Source organism: Toxotes jaculatrix, chromosome 4 (genome assembly GCF_017976425.1).
Source record: "Toxotes jaculatrix isolate fToxJac2 chromosome 4, fToxJac2.pri, whole genome shotgun sequence".
Lineage (NCBI taxonomy): Eukaryota > Metazoa > Chordata > Actinopteri > Toxotidae > Toxotes > Toxotes jaculatrix.
Window position 1 is genome coordinate 20602275 of NC_054397.1, and position 11513 is coordinate 20613787.

The 11513-nt window shown below is 40.9% G+C and overlaps 3 protein-coding genes across 3 annotated transcripts; all 3 read right to left on the reverse strand.

Moving 5' to 3' along the window:
- Positions 1-219: 219 nt before the first annotated feature.
- On the reverse strand, positions 220-1594 carry nanos3 (nanos homolog 3). Its single transcript, XM_041036126.1, has one exon. It carries the CDS (start codon positions 1516-1518, stop codon positions 820-822), a length of 699 nt encoding a protein of 232 aa, XP_040892060.1. The 5' UTR covers positions 1519-1594; the 3' UTR covers positions 220-819.
- Positions 1595-2342: 748 nt separating this feature from the next.
- si:ch211-286b5.4 (afadin- and alpha-actinin-binding protein) lies at positions 2343-5835 on the reverse strand. The gene is made up of 12 exons (XM_041036803.1): positions 5781-5835; positions 5528-5637; positions 5389-5457; positions 5179-5302; positions 4988-5066; positions 4776-4896; positions 4178-4331; positions 3918-4021; positions 3664-3825; positions 3338-3431; positions 3061-3229; positions 2343-2439 (listed from the first exon to the last, which is right to left on the reverse strand). The coding sequence occupies exons 1-12, from the start codon at positions 5833-5835 to the stop codon at positions 2343-2345; spliced, it is 1338 nt and encodes a 445-aa protein (XP_040892737.1).
- Positions 5836-6973: 1138 nt separating this feature from the next.
- si:ch211-286b5.5 (uncharacterized protein LOC100003596 homolog) lies at positions 6974-10640 on the reverse strand. The gene is made up of 3 exons (XM_041035513.1): positions 10437-10640; positions 9750-9876; positions 6974-7981 (listed from the first exon to the last, which is right to left on the reverse strand). Exons 1-2 carry the CDS (start codon positions 10524-10526, stop codon positions 9751-9753), a joined length of 216 nt encoding a protein of 71 aa, XP_040891447.1. The 5' UTR covers positions 10527-10640; the 3' UTR covers positions 6974-7981; position 9750.
- Positions 10641-11513: the final 873 nt, after the last annotated feature.

Below are 11513 nucleotides of genomic sequence, written 5' to 3' on the forward strand. Positions count from 1 at the left end.
AGTATTATTATGTAAATGTTATGTGATATTAGTGATTTGTCGAGAGGTAAACTTACTTTTCATGGCTGGTTTAAATTCTGCCCAAGATTTTAAAAGAATGGAGAGTGATGATAAAGAACACAGACACAGGTTTAGTCAGTTTAGACATGTATAACTTCTGGCATACAAGAATACAGACAGAAACTCTCACAAAGATTTTTTTTTTCCTTCACAAAGTGAAAAGAGTTGAAATGGCGTTTTTTTTTTCCAGAACAGCCACAAGTACAATATTCAAAATAAAATAACATGCCTCAGGAACAAGTATTTACTCGCACACCTCAGAACAAGAACAAGTCACTCATATTTTAAAAAATTTAAAATGCTGACATGGTCGCATGATGTTTACATGCTGTAGTAAAGTTATTACTGATGACTGTAGGTCTTATAAAGTGTTTAAATCCTTCAATGCATGGACAGGAAATTTGAAATTGGACATCAGTCGGCCACGTTTTAAATATATGTAAAACAAACACATTTTTCTCCTCCCAAACATAATATCTGGCAGTCGTTCTGAAAAGTACCTCACAAAATCCTCCAATTCCAAACAGGCGCTGTTAAAGTAGACTAGGCCGACACCAGCTGGAAAACAACTCCAATCAGCTTTACAGAAGACTTCACGGTAAACGTGCCAAAGCATGCAAATAAAACCAAACCAAAACACACAAAAAGCAAAAAAAACACACAAAAAGCAAACCCACACTAGTGCTAATAAACAAAAACACACACAAATAGGATTCTGCCGTCTGTGCAGCGTCTTATTGCTACCTGCCACCTGCTGGTTCAGCGTCTGGACTTGGCGTAGACGGAGCTGTACGCGCTGTCCACCTTTGGACAGAAGCGCTTGGTGTGAGCTTTGGCCCCAGTGGCTCCGCAGAGAGGACACACGTATTGCCGCAGATAGGGACACAGAACATCTCCTGCCTGGTTCTTCAGCCAGTGGGATCCGTAGACCACCTCAGACTCCCCGTTATGCTTACAGAAACTGCAAAACATGCGCTCAGGGGATGGAGGTAACCCTGGCGGCTCGGGTGTTTTGAAACGACTCGTCTTAGTCGTCTTCTTGCGCTCTCTTGGTCCCCGGGATCCCATTGGTTTTGGCACTGGTTTAAGACCCACCGCATCTGGTGTGTCAGCAAGAACGGAGTCTGGTGCGTGGCGCAAGCCATCAGCTAGGTGCTGATGAGCAAAGGAGCGTGGTGGTGTAGATTCACCGGGGAGACCTGGTGCACAGTCTGCCCCGAGGTCACTTTGGCTAAATGCGTTAATACGCACAGACACCAGAGTCTTGCACGGATCGTCAGACTCCGAGTGCGGCGCATTGGAGGCTGGCAGTGAGGGCTCAGTGGCGGTGCTGCGTGCCAGGATCTCTCTGATTGTGTCCGACAGTCCCATGTAGTCTCTCCAGGGCTGGAAACTTTTGCTGTCCGACTCCATGAAGCGCGGCAGGTGATGAAAGAGCCCCCAAACCATGCCGTTCATTCTAGCCCCTTCTCGTGTTTTCTGTTTTCCTCCTGTCACCCCAGACTCCTTCTCAGTGAGATGATCAAGTTGTTGATTTTGGAATATAGTTGTAAAGGACAGCGGAAACGCGGCGCCAGGCGCGCGTAAAAAAGTTTTGATTGGTAATTGAGTACAAGTGGTGATCAAGGGCACGCTCCGAAGGTCTGCAGCCAATCACGTGAGCTCATGCACCAGGCGTGCAGGTCAGTTCGCGTCTCAATGTCCTCTAATCAAACAAGTTCAGCCATGATATAATTTGTTCTACCTCATCATGCACAGTCAGAAAACTCGCTTCCACAAAAAAGAGCCACACAGTTTTTAATCTTTTTGTTGATAATATTTAAGTCTCACATCAGTGGTCACTTAATTGAGATAAATCAGTGTTCAACTAGAAAGAATATGTGTGGTGTAGATGTATCCTAGAAAAAACACAAATGTCCAAGTGTGCAGATTAGAGTGTACAAAAATACACCAAGTAGGCACCAGAAATTACACATAATGTCAGCATATCCATTATGTGGTTCCTAAATTATAACTAAATCAGTATAATAATGACTATATCATAAAATAATGAAAACTTAAAACAACCCAGCCCACACACACACTGTCTACCTCTACACTAACTACTAGGACAATTTGTCAAGAAAATATGGTATTTAAAGTGATTTTGTTTTTGTATTTTGTATTCTGCTCTTTAGGAATGGTCTTTTTTGGGTTTGTTTAGGGAAAATAACACAGTAGTTTAAAAAATATATTCAGTCTTTATTGATTATTTTAGATAGAGACAATAAGGTACAATTGTATTAAAAAGACCAGTCTAAGTGCAGAGCATGTGGTGTGTGCAGTATCTTGTCTGCCCCGCTGTCCCATGTCTCTGATTGGTCATCGACACCTCTGGCTCTGAAAGAGAAGAGAGGAGCCCGGGATGGTGAAGCAATGACAGCAGTGAATTAGGAACATAAAATCAAAGCTAGTCAAACAGAGAATGTCACTGAAGTGCAAATGAAGCTTTACATACATGACGGCAGGTTTTCCCAGACCCTTGTGTCGATGTCTCATGAGTTTAATGTCAGTGTAAACATCTATTTCAGTATGTTGGGTCAAACTGGAGCTTGCAGAAGTATCTGCAGAAATGATTTGTAGGATATATCTATCTGCAACAGTGCACTCCACGGTTGGATAAATGTTAACACATGTTGCTTTTGTAACCCCTCTGTTGATTACTATTAGAGGCATTTTCATAAAAGGGAGAAAAGTTTTCAGAAGCTGTTGTTTTTAATGTTCCATCAGTGCCACACACAGCCAGATTGTACTCATGAAATAAAGCTACTGACAATGTAGAGGGAGCACAGGAGAGCACTGATGAATTATACGTGTATTATCAGTGCACATTAAGATTAAAAAAAAAAAAAAACTTAAAAAAACTCATATCATGCATTCATATTTGGCTTATACGACACTGTTAGCAGCTCAATGTTGTCATGACCCAATTTCATAACATTGCAGTAAATGCTGACTAACCTGCTGTTGTACGATAGATTGAGGGCAGCATAGAGCTCAGGAGTGCTGGGAGTTTGAACTCTGATTCTTTCCTGATGTACAGCAGACAGAGCAGCTGTCCCTGACTCAGTGGACGATGGAGTAATGAGAATACAGCCAGACAGGCCGGTGGGTCCCAAACCTGAGAAACCTAGAGTCAGACATATGACATGTTCAGGGCTTTTGGAGTAAAATGATTTCACCACATGAAAACATCAGCCTCTTACCATTCCACCCTTTAATTTAAGTGCATACTCACTGAAAGCAGTGCTCTCTCGTCTGTTGTCGCGAGGTGACCCACACAAATACTGCTGCTTCACGAGAGAGGCCCTCTGCTGCTCAAAATCGCGGCGCTTCAGGCAATAAAATTTACACTGTAATATGCATCTTTATGGGCGCAAGTAAATGCTAAGTCAGTAGTCAGTGAATACCTCACACAATTGTTTCCCTCACCTCATTCATTTACTCTATCCCTGTATGGCCACTACACTTTCAAATCAGCAAGGACCTCCAGCGTCTGACAAAATGACCCAAGCAGTCGTCACATGTCCTTTGACAGCAGCCTCCGCTACATTTTCATCTCACCTCATGGCTTAGTCGGATGGCAGCGTCAGTGAAGGACTGCCTCTCCCTTTCGAAAGTCCTCCTCTGGTGATCGAGCTCCGCCCACCGCACCTGAAGACGATCCCACTCTTCCAGAAAGTACGAATCAGCCAGTTCTGAGGGGACAGGCGAGGCAAGGCTACCCTACAGACAGATACCACGGGGAGTGTTTCTACATGTGACACTAGCAAATGGTCATTTGTGAAACTGTGTGGACACATGATCGAGAATTTTACCTGCAGCAGTTGTTGCTGTAATCTGACAAGCTGTTGACTCTCTTTCAGTTCAGTTTCTAGCTGAGCCAAGAGCTTGTCATGGTCAGTGCCAACACTGCTGTGACCTACATTCAAGAAACACCACATATTGATTGGATTCCTTAGACCTGGATCTCTCAATCATGTGTTTGGTAAAAATATATTAAATCTTAATTTAATTCACACAAAAAGGTACAACACATTATTGGGTCACTTTATTTTTTGTGAAGTGGGTGTTTTACCTTCAGATTGGGTGTCAGCCAGTCTCCTCTGCACCTTCCTCCAGCTCTGAACCACACCTCCTGTCACATGGTCACCGAGTGCCACTTCAGCTTGATCCAACATTTTGTCTTCATTTTGGGCCTCATCCTGAACATCCACCGAGTCTGACAGGGTCTTTAAAAGGTGTGTGTGATATGTTAGTTTGAATACTTATCTTGGGTTCAGGCATTAGAGCTTTTGATCCCTTTACACAGTATTCCTCAGCAGATGTTTGTTCAGGTGTCGTGCAATTGCAGACGTTCAAATTTTACATTCCTCTAGGCACTCTAAGGACTTTGTGTTCACGGTGGCTTAAAGGTTTGAAGAATGAATGTTTGAATGAACTTTCAAGCTCCAGAACAGTTAATAAATAGATCTTGTTAATGGATTTTGGCTGCTGTCAATTGCTGTTTCCAAGGTCAAGAATGAACTTTCAATCTCAATCTTTAAGCCAAAATGGCCAAAAAGTCCTTAAATGGTCAGAAAAAGTGGAAACTTAAACATCTGCATATACTCTGAACTATCGCTGAACAGATACTGAACAGACCCCATGGTGAGAGAATCTCGTCGCTTCCTCACCTGCTCCATGTCGACTCTGAGCGCGTGAAGTAAAGTGGTGAGGCTGTGGCGCAGCTTCATCGCCTCCCTGAGCTCTGCTTCTCTGCGCTCTAGCATCAGACGTAGTGTTGCTTCTTCTCGTCTACAAGGCGGAGAAAGGGCAAGTGAAGCTCAGAAAGAGGTGGAGAATGAGGCAGAGATCAGACGGGGCATGATAATAACAGCCAACTTACTTAGCAGTAGGCTTGAATGATCTGATTGGTTGTTCTCTTTTGCTTCGGCCTCCAGGTGGAAAGTTCAACACCTCTATTGCTGGATAGCAAAATGCAAGATAGTAAATTCTGAGTGATTTTAGTAAATGTTTGATATATAAGCAAATAGCTGTGTGTGGATTTTTCTGGGGATTTAACAGGATGAGTCTCACAGGGTCCTCTCTCCTTGTGTCTGTCAGTGAGCTGTGACAGTCGCTCCTTCAGTCTGTTGCTGTGCTGCTCTCGGCGCCTCAGCTCTGCCTCCTGCTGGTTACACCGCAGCTGCAGACGGGTGCACTGACAAGCAGAAAAGGATGAATTTGTAAAGGTGTTAAGATTGTAATGTTTTCTACAATGTTTGTCATCTCACGCATACACCTTACTTTGGCCCGCTCAAACCTCAGCATGTCCTGGAGCCTGGCCACATGCTCGTCCATCTCCTTTAGCTGCTCCTACAAAATAAGAGTTAGTTTTCCTCGAGAAAATAGCAGCACTGATCTTTTTCACTCACATAATTCTTACTCTCAGTGAGTCTCCTTGCTCTCTGTGCTCCTCCTTATCAGCCCACCAGGAGACGCTGTGAGACAGCTCATTCAGAGGGTTGGGGCTGGGATCCCTCAGCAGATGGGAGTCTGTAGTAGACCAGAGATGCACAAACAGAAGACAAAGAGATGCTGGTATGTAAGCAAAACAGAAGATGCATGTTTTTCCTAGAATCCCCACACTGAAGGTTTTGGATCATGTATCTAGATTTCAGGTGAAAGGGGGACGTTACTACCTGAATACTCCTGGCGTCTTCCAGCCCTCCTCTGGCCAAACCTGGAAGCCATCTGGATGCCATATTCACATACAAGCAACAATGGGACAGTTTTCTCACATGCAAACCACAACAGAAACAAAAGAGAATGGGTACATGAACATTTCTGCTCTATGTCATTGAATATTTTAAATAACAGACCTTACTACAGTCACAATGGATCAGCTCACATGTGCGTATGTTTTTCTAGTGCCTTATCTGAGCAGTAAAACTTCCTCTGACAGATACTTCCTCTTTTACTTCCAGGTGATGGCACTTCCTCTAATTACCACTGACAATGGGCTAGAGGATTTTAAGCTTCAGGATTTAAGATGATTCAGTCAAACTGCTTCCTACCAAACTTTAACTTGTGCTCAGGTTTTTGTACAAGTAGCTTCTGTTCATATGTAAGGTGGTTTCTGAAGGTTAAAAAAAAAAAAAAATCCATAATGGGAGGAGCAAACTTGATAATCCCTGAGACACACCCAGACTTAGTTCTACATGCTCAGCTGATTTAGTTTTAGATCAGCATTTTCCAAATCCTGGAGCGTGAAACAGTTTTAAGTCCCAAAAACTCACATCAGGTCAGCATGTGGTGTCACCTGTCGAGTGAATTTGAGCTTGCTGTTGTATTCTATTTTCAACACCATTAATGGAACAAACACATGTTTCCAACACCTTTAGCTTGTTTTTTTTTATAAATATATTACAAATCAATATCAATAAATCAGTTTTGGAAATACTCCAGGGCCCTTTCAAAGAACCAAAGCTGACACATGCTGATTCATATCTGCAGTGAGTTAATGGTGCCGCCTGTCTAGTACTATCTTGTAGATCCATGACAGTGTGGCCAGATGTCCACCATAGTCATTATTTGTAAGTTAGCACTTCATTGTTTGAACAGGTAAATTGAGTCCAGCAGTTTACTTGCCCAGTTAACAGCCAACACACTCACTTTACTATGACTAGATTCAGATGACTTTGCATGAATTATATTCTTAGAGCTGTTGATATTTGCATTTCCATCTTGTGAGGCAGTTCGATATCATCCGTAAACTGAAGGCGTATGAGTCAAAGTCTAAGAAACAATTAAAAAGATGCTAAACAGTAATAGTATTGCTTTTCTTATGCTATTTACACAAAGGATTAAAAAATCACATGCAACAATTCCCCAGTGTCCAAAAAAGTAATTTAATTTCTAAAAGTTTGCCCACAGTAGCAAAGTTAAGAAAGATAAACACTAACAGTAGTACAAGTTTTGGTTGGAACAAGATTCCAGTGTGGAAATCAATTTATGCAACAAGTCACTGCAGCATGATTCATTAAATACAAACAATATTTGGAAGTTTTGAATAGATATGAATATTTACGGATCTAAAGTGATGTACATTAAATTTACTACCAGCTTTCACTATCAAAGTAGTGTAAGGCGTAGTAGTGTATATATATATATTTTTTTTTTTTTTAAATTAAAGACAGGAACAGATATAGGCTAATAAAATCAACCTCAACAGGATGTTAAATATATACAGAAAAAGGACAGGATGAACAGTTAATCAACAAACACATAACCTGCACTGAAAGGGTTAAATGTCTGTACCATGTTGCAGTACCTCAGAATAGTAGTACGACTGCTACAAATACTGTATATGAGTAGTTTAAGTCACCAATCATTTTAGCTGAGAAGCTGTTGGCCACATACACAGTTAGTGTTTTGTAGAATTGTAAAGTTGTATATATAACACACATTCTTACTCTTGAGCAGCACCAGGTTTAAATTAATATTTGATTGTACCACACAAAATACAAGAGGAAGTTGTACTTTCAGTAGCCAATCCCATGGACTGAATTTCATTGACAGGAGACAGACGATGTTCAGTCAGTAAATTGAGACTGGACATGTTTAGTGCTAGGTAAACCAAGAACAGCTTAATCATTAGTCAGGCCACTGACAATAACATTTTTTTTAACATGTAGAGTTTGGCCCTGCTTTAATGTAACAGATGGGAGTTAAGATACCATAAGTTTTGGCAAACAAGTGGACCCCCCCTCCCCCACCCCCCACACCCAAATCCATCATTACAATGTTGCACCATCCCAAGAGGAGCTGGCAGATCTACAGAGACATCACGTAGAAGTAGAAAGCCTTTGACGGATAAATTCAGAAATCCTCCATGTTTCTGTTGTGGACAGAAAAGCAAAGACAATTGAAAAACTTAAATTAAAAATTATTATAATTAATTTAAAAAAAACATTAATGGTGGTTGAATACCATTTAGCTGCTTCAGTGTCAGGGTCCTGGTATTGTACATGCTGGATCACTGTCATTGTGTATTGCTGTTAAGACTTACTGGGTAACCCAAATACAACAAAGCTATTGTTAATGTTTTTAGCTTTTCCTACTGTGACAAGCAGAAATGTCTTCTGGGAGAAATGCCTGTTCTTACTTGTATATGTATTTTGGTGACTTCACATAATTGTCTGTGTAGCTCCACCCAGCTTCAGCCATTACAGAGGTCTAATTAACCAGAGAAAGTGAACACACCTGTACACCTCCGCATACCACACACTGTGTACATGACCTTCAATGTTACAGTGCAATTAATAAACTTTACACCACAAGCACTGCTATATAATGTGCTATGAGTAACGCATGTGCAGTTTTTAAAAAAAATAACACTACTAAGCACCTTGTATGTAATAGTTGTAAAGTACAACTATGAATAAACCTAACAGTTTGAGACTTAAGTAGGACAGATATAACACCTGAGTGTCTGCTACAGTTTTGCATTACATCTATTTAAACTAATCTCTTCTTTTTCCTTACTGTATTTTTACTGTACTTTGTTTGCAGTTTTGATCATAAAGATTTACCCACACTAACTTGACTCAGTATAGAAATCGTGTTCATCTTAACTAAGGTGTTTGTGTAAAATTCCTGACAATTCAATGACAGAACCTTACAAACCTTATTATGTACAGTATGGAAGTGCTTCACCAAACCAGTGAAAAGTATTTAAGATGTTATGAAAGAAAGTATCAAACTCATAGAAGTTGGAATCAACAGATGTCTTGAACTTTTGCTTGAAAAATGACTTCAGATTATCGAAACAGCTGCCAATTTCTCTTGGTGGGTTAATTGATTAATCAATAATTTTAACTCTATCTGAACTAAGATGTAATTAGATTTAGATCAAATAAAGTACAGGAGAGTACAAAGCATTTCAGAGTAAAGCCAACAGCCCTGAATAGCAACAAAACTGCAAGTTAAACAATTAGTGAATTATTTGGTTGATTATTTGATTCATCTGTAATTATTTTAATGATTGGCTAGTCATTCAAATCAGTTTTTAAGCAAAAATGCCAAATATTTACTGACTGCAGCTTCTCCAAAGTCAGAATTTGCTGCTTCACTTCTATAAGTTGAATAGTAATTGGATGTACAAGAGAATAATCTGCAGATTAATCTTTGATGAAAATTACTGGTCTATGTGATATCAGAAAACAGTGAAAAATGCCCATCACAACTGCCTGAAGCACAAGGGGACATCATTAAATGGTCCAAAACAGTTTAATATTCTTAATAAAAGGTAAAACCAGGAAAATCATTACATTCTCACATTTGAAAATGTGGAAGCATCAACTTTATGGCATTTTTGCTTGAAAAATGAAGTGAATCAATAAGAAATCAATCATGAAAATAGCTGGTGATTAAGCTTCTCTCAGCTGACTAATCAATTAATGAACTGCAGCTCTAGTCATGTGTAATATTAGACCTTTTCCACGACTTCTTGGTGGCCCTGTGAGCTCCAAAGCACCTGCCTGAGATTAACAGATTGATTTCGATCTGATCTGAATGTTAAGGTGTAATTAATTTCCTCCCTCGTGTAATTAATTATACAGCTTATCCCCCTGCTGGTGCGTCAGGGGAGGAAAAGGCAGGCCTACCTCAGAACAGGGAGCAGGACTTAGGGGGTCTGAAGGGATTATCACTGGAGGGGACCCCGACCAGGAGAGGGTCCTTGGAGGCATTTTGCAGACAGAAGTTTTTCAGATCAGCGGCAGCCTGGGACACCTGCAGAGCCAGACATATGATGATGATGATGATAATGATGATGATGATGATGGTGTGTATGAAAACACAAACAGCCTATCACATGTACAGTATTTGTGATGCCCCAGCTGGCCTGCTGTCAAACTCATACTCTCGTTCTCGTACACAAACGAACTGGCTTCTTTGCATAAAATTTGCAAGCAACGGCGCAATACACGAATAGGTGTGTCCGCCATGTAACTTTCCTGAGAGAAATGTTCACCCGTTTCCTTTACACGTATTAACAATGAAGTTTAACTCTAATAAACGTGTCACTCGTGTGACACTTTAAAGTGGTTACAACTTCCCAAAACAGACGCTGACAGCGGTTAAAACACGGAAGAGACTTTTTCGCTCGTAGCTGTGGTTTAGTCACCCACAAACCAGTTTAAAAGACATATATGTAACTCTGCGGACCACTCCGTTGAACCTAAGGTGTAAGAGTTCACTCTGTGTCATTTCTACAACAGTTTGTCTCCGCCATTCAACAGCAGGGCGGCTCAGTCTTCCGTGTTTGAGTGTCGGTGTTGAGGGGTTCGTACCTTGATCCTCCGGATACTGGCCTCTAACCGGAGCTGCTTCACCGCCCTCTGAGCGATAATTAAGTTGTTGCTGGCATTGTTGTTGGACATGACGACGGCTGTCGGCGGAGAAAAGTTAAGTGCTGTTTTGTATAAACTGCCGCAACCGAGCGGAAATTAACCCCAGCTGGTCTAAACCCTAAACCCGAGTGGGAAACATTGGTCACTCAGTGCCCCGCCCCATCTGTGCCAGCGACGCACTCTATTGGATTCTGAGCCCGTCGATCAAAAAGTGACGCTAAACACGCCCCCACACATACTGGCCATTGTTGTGCGTTTCCTAGAGAGCAGAGCAAGAGGGTATACTGTGACCTTCAGCCACAGCACAGTGATTATTCACTACCTCATTTAACTTTCACCAGTTTGGTAGTATTTTAAGTAAGTCAAATATGAGGACAAATGTTGTGCTGGGAGTCATTACCCCCAGTTCAGTGTAGTATTCGAGATATTAATACCACAAGACTAGATTTCTGACATCAACACTGAAGTTACATACTTATTATTGTTATTAGCAGTGAATGTATTATCGTTGAAGGGAGAGAAATATGCCATGATTTATGAGTTGGATGCATTATTGGCAGGATATTTCAGAATATCTTAACTACCACCAGATAGTTTGCCAAACTTGAGGCATTAATATTTTACCATCTTCTGTTAATTTATGTAAACAGACAGTTATCAGTGATAAGTAACAAATGCTCATTTTATGAATTCACCAAATTAAAGATGTAATCACTGTGCACATAATGGCAGCAGAGATGCAAATACTACTGCATTATTTTAATGTCGTCTTTGCAGTGTGTCTCTGTATCATTTAACCAGGCATGCTTCCATGTCTGTGATTTAATAAATAACATTCCTTCTCTTGTACAAGAGAACAGGATCTGAAAAGGTTTTGCTCTGTACTTATTACACATGAAAACTGCATCTTTCACACCATGTGAGTTCATGCCAGACGTTGAGACATTTCACTCTATCAACTTCATGGTGACACCAGAATAAAACTCTGGAGAGAGTCCTAAGGAATCATGCTTTGGA

Coding starts and splice junctions, on each gene's coding strand:
- nanos3 (XM_041036126.1), bottom strand. CDS start 1,518: ATGAACGGCATGGTTTGGGGGCTCTTTCATCACCTGCCGCGCTTCATG.
- si:ch211-286b5.5 (XM_041035513.1), bottom strand. CDS start 10,526: ATGTCCAACAACAATGCCAGCAACAACTTAATTATCGCTCAGAGGGCG. Junction 9,877..10,436: donor CCAGTATCCGGAGGATCAAG/GTACGAACCCCT, acceptor CTGGCTCTGCAG/GTGTCCCAGGCTGCCGCTGA.
- si:ch211-286b5.4 (XM_041036803.1), bottom strand. CDS start 5,835: ATGGCTTCCAGGTTTGGCCAGAGGAGGGCTGGAAGACGCCAGGAGTAT. Junction 5,458..5,527: donor AGCAAGGAGACTCACTGAGA/GTAAGAATTATG, acceptor CTTATTTTGTAG/GAGCAGCTAAAGGAGATGGA. Junction 4,022..4,177: donor GGCTGACACCCAATCTGAAG/GTAAAACACCCA, acceptor TCTTGAATGTAG/GTCACAGCAGTGTTGGCACT.